This window comes from Schistosoma haematobium, chromosome 2 (assembly GCF_000699445.3).
Source record: "Schistosoma haematobium chromosome 2, whole genome shotgun sequence".
Lineage (NCBI taxonomy): Eukaryota > Metazoa > Platyhelminthes > Trematoda > Strigeidida > Schistosomatidae > Schistosoma > Schistosoma haematobium.
In genome coordinates this window covers 44,634,434-44,648,852 of record NC_067197.1, presented here as the reverse complement: position 1 = coordinate 44,648,852, position 14,419 = coordinate 44,634,434, and the positions used below count along the sequence as shown (strand labels likewise).

General features: G+C 35.4%; 1 protein-coding gene across 2 annotated transcripts; it reads left to right on the top strand.

Annotated features, from left to right (window-relative positions):
• Positions 1-5,067: 5,067 nt before the first annotated feature.
• MS3_00000322 (uncharacterized protein) lies at positions 5,068-13,480 on the top strand. Of its 2 annotated transcripts, XM_051208134.1 has the most exons (10): positions 5,068-5,493; positions 5,542-6,375; positions 7,152-7,172; positions 7,275-7,313; positions 7,666-7,767; positions 9,322-9,357; positions 10,003-10,038; positions 10,685-10,720; positions 12,210-12,246; positions 13,274-13,480. In XM_051208134.1, exons 2-9 carry the CDS (start codon positions 6,300-6,302, stop codon positions 12,230-12,232), a joined length of 369 nt encoding a protein of 122 aa, XP_051068535.1. In that variant the 5' UTR covers positions 5,068-5,493; positions 5,542-6,299; the 3' UTR covers positions 12,233-12,246; positions 13,274-13,480. The 2 variants fall into 2 exon arrangements, with proteins under 2 accessions (XP_051068535.1, XP_051068536.1); XM_051208135.1 differs by lacking the exon at positions 10,685-10,720.
• The last annotated feature ends 939 nt before the right edge of the window (positions 13,481-14,419 follow it).

The window sequence follows — 14,419 nt, the reverse complement described above, 5'->3', positions numbered from 1 at the left end:
GAAAGTCGATAGTCCGCTGATAAGTAATTTATCCTGGGCTTGTGAACTTTTTTGGAGTGTCCTCGTAAATTCTCTGTTTTGGAAGACAAGAAAAATGAGAGCATATCAGGTACAAATTTATCACTAAGCAATTTGAAAACTGTAATCAAGTCGCCTCTAGTTCTACGAAGTGACAACAGGAATAGTTTTAGCTTGGCCAGTCAAGCATCATACGGGAGCTGCACTATTCCGGGAATCAGCTTAGTTGCTGTTCTCTGAACGTTTTCCAAAATGTTACTGTCTTTTTAAGCAGGGGCTAGCCGCTTGTATACAGTACTCAAGTTTAGGACGTACGAACACTGCACACAAAGTAAAAAACGTTTCAGCGTGGACACGAGTAAAAGCCCTACGTATTGACCATAAGGTTTTATAACCTTTGTTGGCTGTTGCACGGCAGTTTGCAGTAGTCTTTAGGTCTTGGCTCACGATGACTCGTAAGTCATCGTGTGCCCGTACAACAAGCAGCTCAATGTTATTCAGCACTTATGTATCTGTACCTTGATGACCAACATGCATCACAATGCACTTGGAAGTACTTTTCAGCAACTGCCAGGTTTGAGACCATTCAGATAATTTCTCCAGGCGATTTTGGGGTTCTAAGCTGTCATTCTTACTTCGTATCGCTCTCCATATCTTGACATTGTCAATATATAGAAAGACCGATGATGATATTAGACGAGGAAGGTCATTTACATACAAGAGGAGTAGCATTGGCCCCCAAACTATGCCCTGAAGCACTCCACTAAGCACAGTTTTCCAGCTAGACAACTTGGAGTTCACCTGTACTCTTTGTTGGTGCTCAACTAGGAAGTCTTTTATCCACATTGATTGATTGCCTAACATTCCGACATTTCCTAGCTTATATGACAGCCGGTTATGAGGAACTTTGTCAAAGGCTTTGCTGAAGTCACTGTAGGCTGCGTCTATAGGTAACTTTGTCTCTAAGAGCGCACCGGAATTCACGAGTCACTGATAAGTTAGTAAGACAGGAATAACCTACTCTAAAACCATGCTGCTTTTCCGAGAAATCAGGTTTTCATCAAGATACTTAGACAGCTCTTTCCAAATAATCTTTTTCTAAAATTTCAACAACCACACTAGTTAGGCTAACGGGTAAGCAATTCTCAAGTTTATGTTCCGTACCTGTTTCGAAGACAGGACTTACTATGGCGTTCTTCTAGTCTTTTGGTAAACGACTCTGGGTTACGGAGAGATTAAAACATGTACTTAGGCGGTTCACGACGAAATTAGCTAGTTCCTTTAGAAACCTAGGATGTAGCTCATCGTGACCTATGGACTTCTATATGTCAAGCTTATTTGACAAACCAAAGGTATCGAGTCCTTTAATGCTCACACTGCACAGTGTTTGTGTGTCGGGATTTGTATGAACTGACAGGAAGGGTGTTCTCACGGTATATACATTGCTAAAAGAGTTTGAGAATACTTGGGCCTTACCATAGTCGTCCTCCACTAATGATGACTCAGTACTGTCTCTCCATAAGGTAGGAATATTTCCTCTTCTTTTGGTCCTTTGGTTTATAAAGAGATAAAAGTGCTTGGGACATTCCATTGATTTCTTGAAAAATTTCTCTTCGTGCAACTTAATATACTTACGGAGGGTCGATGCTCAGGTATTCCGAGCTTTTCTATACTCAGATTGTCTCATCAGTCCCCAGTAACCTTATGTTATCACACATTTTTGTTCTCTTACGGAGAGGGATGCGAACCTTTCCACTGAACCATGGCGGAGAGTTTTTCGGTCTCCCTGATGTAGTCAAAGTGATGTTGTGCAGTAACTTTTTAGTATAAATTTCTAAATACTCAAACTGTTGGAATTGGGGACTAAGGGTCTATTTTCAAATCTGCTGACGATGCTGAGTGCATGATTTCTTTCATGTACGTTTTCCAGAAGTCAGGTCTGGATTGAGCTGACGCGTTCTCGTGATTGACAGTTATACGGAAGTCGAAAGCCAGAACTGCACGATTGAAGTTAGATATTATCGCTGTTCAGTAGCGGCTTGATAGTCTAGAGGTTAAGCGTTCGTGCGCGATACCGAAGGTCATGGGTTCCAGCCCAGTATGAAGGATCGTGGATTAGCGCTGCGAGGGGGTCCCATACTAAGACGAAACAGCCGTCCAATGCTTTCAGATTTTCAAAGATGATCTAGCTTACATTGACTCATGAGTTCAATTTTTAAAGTCACTACAAACTTCACGAACTTTACATTTCCTGAACAATGATCTTTCCCATAAACGTTTATCCTTACCAAACACCGCTTCAAATGCACTTCTAGTCCTAAAGTAAGTGAATCAACACCATTCAGACCCCAAAGCTTGCATACATCTGACACCCTTCGTTGAAGCGCATGTGCCACCTATCATAATTTCTTATCCAACTCATCCCCTTATAATCCATTTCGCTCGATCCCAGATGCTATTAATCCTCTTCATGTCTGCTTCCTTCTGATGGTATCCGGTCAACGGACACTGAGTATCGTAAGTAGCTGGTTGTTCGAAAATACTTGTACGTATTTCATGATTGTTGTGGTAGTTCTCCGAGTTTCAGCTCTGATTCAGGTTTTCACTTGAAATGCCCTGTCAGCTGTTCTCCATGCACGAATTGACAGTGTAGTTTGTTGTGTGAATTTTGTGTATTGTTGACCATACACTCACGCACTCCATAGCGTCGGAGGAGCTTATGAAGATGCCATAGTTCTTCGGGGTTTGTCAATTCTACCGCGATACCTACATAAAAACCTCCTGTCAGTTGAATCATCATAATCAATGATGCTGATGTTTAGCAACGAGTTCCGTTCAGCTGATTGTTTAAACGGCATCTGTTCACGACCGATCCTTAAGGAATCCGGTCTGTTCTCGAAATTGTACACCTACTGAGTTTTTGACCGGGTTCAGTAACACTGTTCCAAACGTTTCCCTGTACTCACAGTGGTGTGATTTCTCTGCAGTTCTGTCATTTGCTCAGATATTCTTCCTTTGAAATCTATATGAATTGTCATTCTTTCCAGTGTCATTTGTCCATCTTTCAAATACTACTGTATACAGTAAAAACTCTGTTTGCGGTCACTTTTACGTCTGACTGATAACTGATTTGAGTGCAACAGCTGGTATATTGTCAGGTCCAACTGCTTACCCAATCTTCATTTGTCAGACATACATCCTGACTTCTTTAGTCGTTGGTGCAGTGACACCTACAGGAAAATCTTTAAGTAATGCTCCGACGTCAGGTGAATTCAATGGAGCTAAACTACTCACGGATTCCACGACGTTTTCTACGATTCAATTTATCTGTCCTTGAATCTCAGTGATTAACTTCCTATCTTTGTTCTTGACCAGGGTATCTGGTTTACTATATTTCTTAACCAGATTCTTCGTCATGGCATATAGTTGTTCCATGCGTCCTTCTATTTCAGGTTTCCCCCATGATGCAGTTATTTATGTTGCTTACTAGATAAGATAACAAAGTAGATAGAACAATATGAAGATATCATTCTCATACTCTTTTTTTACATATCTGCTTTTTCCTCATTAAGTTTGACAGTGTATTATGAGTTGTAAAAATACTGAATCTGTGGATTCAACATATCTTTTCACTTCAATTTGTTTACGTTTAATACAAGATAATAAGTTTTTTAACTTAATCGGACTTTATGTTTAAAAAATGGTCATTTTGTTGTGTTTTCTTGATAACTTGACAGAAATAAATGGAATGTTATTCACAATTCCAAGTTCAGTTATTTGTTTTTTATCTAAATTCTTGTGTTTAGAATATCAGTCGACCTTTTTTAGCTACTTTTTATCTGAATTAACAAACGTGTTTGCTCTTGTAAAAATGGTGTGTTTTTCATTTTCTCTGACATGGTTGTCCCCATCAATGCTGGTTTAAATTTGGAGAATGATCATTCTATTTAACTTGTTATGATCACTTAGTGGAAGAAGCGTTTTAAATCGTTTGAACGCTTCAATGCGGATTGTACTAATCAGTTTCTTCCAATCATTCATGAGATAAAACACGTTATAGTTATACTGAACGTAAGAGATCGTGTTGGCAACTCAGTATGAGATAACTGTTAGTGTTCAAATTCATCACATTAGAGAAACTCATGGTGTTCTGCCATTAGGATTGTTGCCTTCTAGACCAAGAATAGTTCTTGTCCGCCTTACAACGTACTTTGAATAGTTGTGCAAAACATTGAAATTGCTTGGATAGTACTATTTCCTCTGTACCAGAAGGCTGAACTCTATAAACCATACTTCAGTTCGAATATTCGTCCATCCTTTACAATTCACCCTAGTAACTGCTATTGTGAATATTTTTCATAACAAATTAATTTACTTCGGATTTGCTGTTCGTTTCTGTTCATATTTTTCATTAGCAAACCTATAATGAACTTGAAAAAGTCTTCATTGCGTTGTTCAAATTGTTATATCCGAGTGGAGATTAAATTACAGGTAACTTCCGAGGACTATTCATGGACTAATATTCTTATTGTATAACTACTCAACAATTACACTATGTATATTTATATCCCTCTTATGACAAGCTTTATTTTGGCCTATAATTTATTATTGTACGATTTACGGTTCTTAAGTTATGTTCAGTTTATTAACTACTGCCTCCCACATTCACAGCCACTTTTTGGGCTTATTTGTGTACAAATATTATTTCCTATTTTATGGTACGTTGCGGTCTGTGTGATTGATATATAAACCAAGTATGCATGAAATAAACGATCTGCTCTGATTCTGGTCTGATCTGCTCTGATTCGGAAGCTGGTATCTTGTTCTGGACTCAAGTGGAAGGGCTCGTAGGACATAGGACCAATAAGGACACTAAACTGCCCACACCGGTTGAACGTCATTGGTTGGCCTAGTGCGAAGATTCGTATAAGTCGTATTCGGATTGGTAGATAAGTCGTGTGATCGAAAAAACAGACATCCAAGGTCATAACAATTGGCGACGGGGATTTTGGCAAAAACAAAATAATTGGGAGACGCAAGGACATAACACAAATGTATGATGATCCATGTTGTATTGGCGTCTAATATTCCAGTTATGACTCTGTTTTAAACGAATTAAGCTAGGAAGAGCATTAGGGCTGAATTATAGAAATTCGTGGAACGAGCTAGCAACGACATTGATAGAAGCTGCAAGCGAAGTAAATATGAAACAACTATATGACGCAACGAAGAAACTGGCAAGAAAGTATAGTAAATCAGAGAGTCTTGGTCAAGGACAAATAAAGCAAACCAACGACCGAGATTCAAGTACTGCGGAACAGATGAGTGTAACACTTTGAGGAACTTTTGAATGGGTCAGCTTCACTGAATCGCATGGATATCAAAGCGGCACACATGGATCTTTTCTTGGATTTCACTACGTCAACAATCAAAGTAATCACAATGCATGTAAGAAAACGTTTAAGCAAGAATGCAGTAAGACCTTTCCTTCGTGTCGATTGTTGAATAAAAATCTTTTTTTAGTAATTAAGTGCTCGGTTTCAGATTTCGTGTGATAACACATAAAAACGTAAGTCGTCCTTAAAAACATTTCTCCTCACTGCGTGACAATGCAAAAAAGTTATTCCGTATAACGTTTGATGTCAGTTTTATTTGACTACACCTATCAGTTTTAAAGAATAACTAAAATCAGGTCTAAACTGTTAACAGATTTCTCGTTGCACATGGGAATCTGGCTAAATTTTATGAGCACTTTCATTCATCCAGACCGATTTATAAAGTACGCTGATAGAAATGCTTGTTATTCACAGATCAACCAACACTGTGTGTACTTCCCGTAAACGTAGAAAGGAGGTAACGCAATATGATATCTGAAACTGAAAAATGACATTTCTGCACGGTAGATCACAGAGCCATCGAAAAGACACAAACAGTTTGTTCACTTCAACCAGTTTGCCATCAAATGTGTATTCCAACTAATTTACATACTACAACATACACAAAAAATTCTACTACTACTAACGCTACTAATTATACTGCTTTTAGTAAAATTAATGATGATAGAAATTCCGATAATTAGTTATGTACTTAAAACACCCCTACTACCAATTTGATGTCTATGTTTTTTAATCAGTGAACTCATTAACATTCCATCGCCTACAAGTTTCATCATTTATATTCCGACATTTGTGGTCAAGGTCAACTATACAGTGGTAATATATAAGTGCTTGAGAATAGACAGTTTTCATTACCTTCAACCCACTGTTACTACAATCATCAAAATGTTGATGAATAATTCTTGGTTACTGTTGGCCATTATCGCTGTATTCGCAGTCTTCGTTCAATCTGACTATCAACGTAATTGAATCATTGAATAAACGTTTCGTTATGTTTCTTTAAAAGTGAATTTTTTATTCATCCAAACACATTCAAGCCATTATTCATAAGATAATGCAAAGTTCAAATACATATGATTAGTGATTGAGACATTGAGTTCTTGCTACATATCACTCCGTGAATCACAGCAGTCCTATGTTTACAAATTGTGAGCATACGTCGATAGATCACTGTCTCTGTTTAACATCTTAATTGTATCTGGCGTTTTCCTTGTGTACGTCTATCTGCATTGAAGTGGTCAAGATCAGATCTTACTATTTAATGAAAACAGAGTATTTTTTACATGTTCCAATTGCATTAAATGTGAGAATGTCGTTTTTAGTATTTTATACCTGGTCGTTATGAAATGTGACAATGTGTATACTGGACAAGTTGAACACCGGTTTGATATGCGCTAACATATTGTTAGATAACTAAAGACTATTAACAACCTTACTCTATTCAATAACAACGGGAACCCCAAATGCTTCCAGTATCATATTTTGACCAGCTTCTATGTGACTTACGTCAACTTCATAATAATGTGTCAACTTATGCTTTCCTAATAGTTACGCATATTTTCCTTTTATCATCATGCTGTTTGTCACCAGCACTTCTAATTACATCAGCTATAAATTTGTCCTGTAATACTACGTTTTCATTTGAAACAATAATGTATTTTATCATGAATGATAACTAAAAACCGATTTATAATTGTGATTGTGCATAAATAACTGTGAACATTTATTGTATTACAGCATACGTAGTACCGGATGACAGTAAGTTATACATACTAATCAGCTTAACTGTTTCATTACACTATATGTATATTCAAATGATATAAATGAATAATAATTCATTTCGTTTCTATTTTGTTAAAGTGCTACCGTATGTTTTCTATGACAAATGTTACCGACCAGGTAAGTATAACATATGTAACCAGGGTAATTGTTTAACATTGATCACTATGTTGAAAATATTGTTATAGTTATGTTACCATGTAGTAGATAGAGTACAGCGACATAATGATGTAACAAAAACAAAATGCTAATAACTAACCGAATTCAATGATAGATCTTGAAAACTTCAAGGAGAACAAATATGATAGCAACTACACTGAACATATGAGATATGATAAGAAATGAGACTGAAATGATGATAATGAATATGATAAGCAATGACAGATATCTGTTTTAGTTTAAAAACTTCGATTGAATAGCATTAAAAATGTAACTGATATGATGTTTGTTTTTCTAAATTAATTAATAAAAGATACTGGTAAACCTAACGAAGCAATAGCACAACAAAATCTAATCTCTAATGAAGGAAGCAATAAGATAAAAGCTAATCTGGCGGGAACTACTCTAACAAAAAGTAAGTGAAACTTATATCATATACCTGGAGACTTCCTATTTTGTTTATGCTGTCAACAAGGTTATGAATCTGATTGTGTATATAAACAAGTATACACTCTTTTGAGAATGAGACATTTTAGTTTCATCTTACAAGAGTATGTAAGATCATTTTTGTGATAGACAGTTATATGAGTCCTATCACTAGTTGTCATTTTTATCAAACTCTGTGTTATTCTCACTGGTGACATATTGTTTGTCAATTCAACCAGATGCTTCGATAAATACGCAATGACTGTTCTTATATCCCATGAAATTACTTACTTACGCCTGGAATGCTTTTTCGTAGTCAATGAAGTTGATGTAGAGTTATGAATTCCATTCTATTGATTGTTCCACAATGATCCGTAGATTTGCGATTTGGTTTGTACATGATCTATCTTTACGGAATTCCGCCTATAGGTCTCGAAGTTGGGCGTCTACGGAGTCATTCATCCTGTTGAACAATACCTTGCTGAAGACTTTCCTCGGTATTGAGAGGAGAGTGATGCCCCTGTAGTTATCACAGTTACTGAGATCGCCTGTTTTTGGCATTTTGACCAGACGTCCTTCTTTTCAGCCTGTTGGTACTTGTTCTTCATCCCAAATCTGATTGAAGAGAACGTGGAGTGCCTTTGCAGTTACCGCTACGTCTGCTTTCAGTGAAATTAGATGTGGTTACATTCCGCTTCTCACTGGAATAAGGTCGTGAATCCTTTTTACTTTTTCAGAAACGAATATTAAGATATCCGTACAAAGTACAAAGGACAATAATTGAAACAAACCATTAGTTTCTTTTTAAACCATTAGTTTCACTTTGTTCAATGTCTAATGAATATTTTCAATGGAAAGACGCCTGTTAGAACAGACGTAAAATTGAAACATTCAATTACCTTCATCAGCCTCCACCCCCTCGCAACACCAAATTTATCATCATCATCGAGTAAATAAAATTTTGTTAAGTTAATACAATGAAAAGAATGTTGAGAAGTTAGAATAAAATCAAAACTGAAGACAAACATTAGAGAGAATAACAATCCCTTCAATATATATGTACGGGATCTTAACAACGTTGAGTATAGAAGTGCAGGTCACCGAAACGGTCATATACATATTCATGTTTGTGAATGAGAGAGCTCAACATTGTTCAAACTAAATGAATGTGTTATTATTATCCATATATAAATCGTCTGCAGTACTTTATTCATTCAATAAAGAGTTATCATTGTGAACATACTTATGGAATGTAGTACAAGCAGTGTTTGTAAATTGATGTCTTAATATTTATAAGGAGCGCTATCACGTAAGGTACTAAGAGGCGCTTCAATATTTTAAGCCAACATTTCGATGGACGACATTCTATTATTCCGTCACCGTTGTAAATATGAAAATTTATATGGAACGTTACACTTGAAGAAAATTCGAATTAGTATGTCAATCATATGAGTTCCATTTGAACAATATCATTATGAACGTAATAATATAGAGAAAGATTCATTCATTTTCATACGTCTTCCGATTTACAATTTGTTTCCAGAAAAGCCAGGGAAAAGAACGAAAAAAAATAGTAATGGTAAGCTCATTACTTCAATGGTTGTTCATAAATTAAGCACTTCTTGAGTTACTGTGATAACAAACAGCTTTCACTCGGAGATCGTTTCAAGTTAGACAGTAACACAATTTGAACACTGGTTCAGTGATCTAGATGTTAAGTGTTCGCGTGAGAGACCGAAGGACCTGTGTTCCACTCCCATATGCGAGATTGTGGTTGTACACTGCTGAGGCAGTCCCATACTAGAACGAAACGAACGTCCAGTACTTATGGTTTTACAATAGTGATCTAACATGAATACGTTCATGACACCAATCTTAGTTCTTTATTTATTCAATAAATTAAAGTTATCACAATGAGCACACTTACACATTGAGTTAAAAACAGAGATTGTGAATCAATGTTCCATAATTCATTGTGAGCTTTGTCGCATAAGGCACTGGATCTCATTTCCCCATTCTATGTCAACATTTTGATGCATGACGATTTGTTACTACTCCACCGTCGAACATGATTAACGCTTGAGTGGAACGCCACACTGGAAGAAGATTTGAATTACTATGTCAATCATATGAGTTCCATTTGAAAAAAATCATTATGAACGTGACAATACACAGAGAGATTCATTCATTTTCACAAGACTTCTGATTTACTCCTTGTTTTCAGGAAATCAAGGAAAAGGACCGAAAAGAAATAGTAATGGTGAGCTCATTACTTCAATGGTTGTTCATAAATTAAGCACTTCTTGAGTTACTGTGATAACAAACAGCTTTCACTCGGAGATCGTTTCAAGTTAGACAGTAACACAATTTGAACACTGGTTCAGTGGTCTAGATGTTAAGTGTTCGCGTGAGAGACCGAAGGACCTGTGTTCCACTCCCATATGCGAGATTGTGGTTGTACACTGCTGAGGCAGTCCCATACTAGAACGAAACGAACGTCCAGTACTTATGGTTTTACAATAGTGATCTAACATGAATACGTTCATGACACCAATCTTAGTTCTTTATTTATTCAATAAATTAAAGTTATCACAATGAGCACACTTACACATTGAGTTAAAAACAGAGATTGTGAATCAATGTTCCATAATTCATTGTGAGCTTTGTCGCATAAGGCACTGGATCTCATTTCCCCATTCTATGTCAACATTTTGATGCATGACGATTTGTTACTACTCCACCGTCGAACATGATTAACGCTTGAGTGGAACGCCACACTGGAAGAAGATTTGAATTACTATGTCGATCATATGAGTTCCATTTGAAAAAAAATCATTATGAACGTGATAATACACAGAGAGATTCATTCATTTTCACACGACTTCTGATTTACTCCTTGTTTTCAGGAAATCAAGGAAAAGGACCGAAAAGAAATAGTAATGGTGAGCTCATTACTTCAATGGTTGTTCATAAATTAAGCACTTCTTGAGTTACTGTGATAACAAACAGCTTTCACTCATCCAGATAGCGAGCATGGTACATCGTATAGTCCATTATCAAACTCGAATTTGTTTACCCTCTCCAAGATTCATAGACACACATCACGATGTCATTTGTCATTTGCATTTGTATTATTGGAATGTCATTTTCGCATTCACCGAACCCCTGAGTTTACAGACATGATGTCATGAATATCTTACTCCCTTCTCTTTGTAAAGTGTTTGCAAAATCATTTTCTGCAGAGCCATTTGACATTGAGTGCTTCAACAAGCACAGATTTCGCTCAAGATACATGATCTCATAGTAAACATCTGAAACACTCTCATGCGCGTTGGTACTTGTCAATTCCTTGATGCAGTGAATAATGTAGTCTGACTTTGTTTCCAACGAATAAATCAATGTGTATTTGTTATCCCTTAGAGAAAATTTTGCAGTTATTTATCTACTCAATAACGTGTGCTTATAATTGTGAGCCCGTCACGCATTGAAATGAAAACATTGTTTGTCAGATGATGTTTAATTATTCTTTGTAAGCGTTGTTAGTTAAGACACTAGGATTTATTTTACTATTCCACCTCAACACTATGATGCATTTATTTTTATTATTGCCATGATGTTTGCACATGAGCAACGCTTTTATGAAACTTCATGGTAGAAGCATAGAATTTGTATGTCAATCATCTGAGTTTTATTTGAACAATGTCATTATCGGCGTTATATTATAGAGCAAAGTCTATTCTTTCTCATTTGACCCTGTTGATAACCATTGTTTGCAGGAACGATTGGAATAGGATTCGGAAATATTAACTGGCTAAGCAAAATGGTTCAGTGATTCATGACAATTCAAACATTTATTGACTTCTTATGTTGATAAACAGATTTCATTTATCCTGAGAGTAAATATTTTATGTCGAGTATTCCATTGTCAAACTCAGAATTGTCCGTATACTCCATGATGCATTCACACACATTTCGATGTCATTTGTGTTCTTTATGTACATTGGCGGAATTACAGTTATATATTCATCAAACCATATAATTTTATCGATCTATTATTGCTTTTTTACATTCATAACATCAAATTCAATCCTTAATTTATTCACTAACTTGAACTTTTCACTATGAGCTCACTTAAATATTAATGCGCATACAGTTTTCTTCAAACGATCTTCCATTATTCATTAGAGCGTTGTTACATAAGACACAATGACACGTTTCATTATTTGATATCACTATTTCGATGAATGTCATTTTATTACTCCATCAGCGTAGCACATGACTACCGTTTCAATGGAACGCAACAGTGGAATAAGCTTTGAATTTGCATATCAGTCATCTTAGTTCGATTTGAACGATATAATTTTTGGCGTATTTTTATACAGTTCAGCTCATCCATTTTCATTTAACTGTTTGTTTCATTGTTGTTTTTAGTTCGGAATAAAAGACGCCAATAAAAGTGATAGCAGTCGTAAGTGCAATATTTCATCGTTTGATGTTAATTCAAATATTTCCTTATTTCCCATGATAACTAACAGCTTTCATTTATCTCGATTGAAAAGGTTTTCCATCGAACATTCCATTATTAAACTGGAAATTGTTCACATTCTCAAAGATGTATGTACACTCAACTCGATCTCAATTGTGTTCTGTATTTGTGTTAGAGAAATGTCAGTTTTATATCCACTGAACCCCTAGATTGACTGGTATGTTTTCATGACCGTCTTACATTCATGGCATCAATGTCAATTTATAATTTATTCAATAGTTTGGAGTTGACACCAAGTTTTTTATCAATTGGTGCCTTATTTTATCGACCTTTATGAAATCATCAGTACGGGATGTGGCATATTCAAACACGGTATGTAGCGTATAATTGTCGACAAATATTCCTCAAATACACAACGTAAGGGGATAAAATCGACATTTCCCCTAAATAACCGACGTAAAATCGAAAAAGCGACATTTCCCCTTTATTTACCCTTTCGTCCACTTTATTTCCCCTTTATTGATTGTTTGGGTTATCACTATGAGTACACTCGCAAATGGAAGTACAGACAGTGTATTTTGAATCAATGTTTCATTATTCAATGTAAATGTCGCTTGATCATTTACATCGACTCATTTCTATATTTTACATCTTCATTTTGATTCATCTCATTTTATTAATCTGTTGTTAAGGCATACGACTAATGCTTGAGTTTAACGTCACATTTTTTGAATACGCTTTACCTTTTCATCTCTAATGTATATTATAATATTTTACTGGTTTCCATTGTACGAGTTTTCCCTTCTCTTTCATGGTTATTTTAAATAAGGTTTAGCATTTTTATTAAGATCCTACTAAGAAATTTTTCACTGACTAGTGATATACTGTCCACCCCTATTGTTATGAATCCGGAACTCATTCTCCAATTTATTCAATCCATTACTTTTGCTCAATCGATGATGCAAGATTGATTAATAATGATGTATTATTGTTTCTTCTTTTTTTTCAGACTTCATTGATACTGATGTTATCTAAAATACGTGATAAACATTCAGGATTGTTGTGCCTTTCTTGTGGATTTTGATTTGCTTTATCATTTTATTACATAACTTTAAAATAAACGTTTGAGTCATGTTTCCTTTTTTTTTTGTTGTTTCAACATAATGTTATATTTGCTATAAATAAAATTAGATAAGTTAACTTTACTCTTGTTACATAAGATTTTTTATTCTATTTATCATTTCTTAAAATTGTCAGGCATATCACCATTATTAACTAATGTCATGATGTATCATGCGATGTAGTGAAGTATTTGAGAGTTTTGAACTGTTTGATGAAAGAACTGGGAACCATTGTAGGTAGTCTGAGATTAGATCTTCAAAAATATATGTATTTCGATAACAGTAAAATGATAGTCAAATGATGATTGGTCAATGAGAAATTGCTTGAGAAACTAATGTAAACGAATTTATGATAATTATCGGTCGGTATGGGAACTATATAGGATACAGTTTATTCAGTGTACTTGGTTGAATATTGTTTCAGCTTTAAATTGTCTGCTAAGCAACTGCCTATCTCAGTAATATTTATTTTAACCAGCAAGTTTTGACAGCGACAATTTTAGTCTGCGTTATTTGTAGTTCCATTTTGGTGTTGTTTATGGACGGAATCGCCACAATTACGTAAAACGCCATATCGAATAATCATTCTAAGATATCAAGAATCGGATAGTATGGTTAAACACTTATGTTGAAATAAACTTACATCATTGGCAAAATGATCGATTAGTCACCGACTGTGTTAATGGTCGATCATGAAATTTAATCTTTTCAACTATCTGAAACTGTAAATGTGGTGATCCGATCACAAGACAATTGTCACTTCATTATATCTTGTCAATAATCATGCAGATATAGACGCGATGATATTTTGACTTAAAAACCAAAATCATGGACAACTTGAAGCATCTTGACAATGCCTCACGGTCATTATGCGTCAAACAGCAAGCTCCATAACATTCAAAAATCAATAATTTGATAAAAAGTAATTGATCTTTAAGAAATATAAGTTGCTCACATGTTAAATGCAAGTGCACTATTAATGAACAAAGAGTATGTTTCAGTCTATGCACAACCAAAAGACACAATGTTTTCAT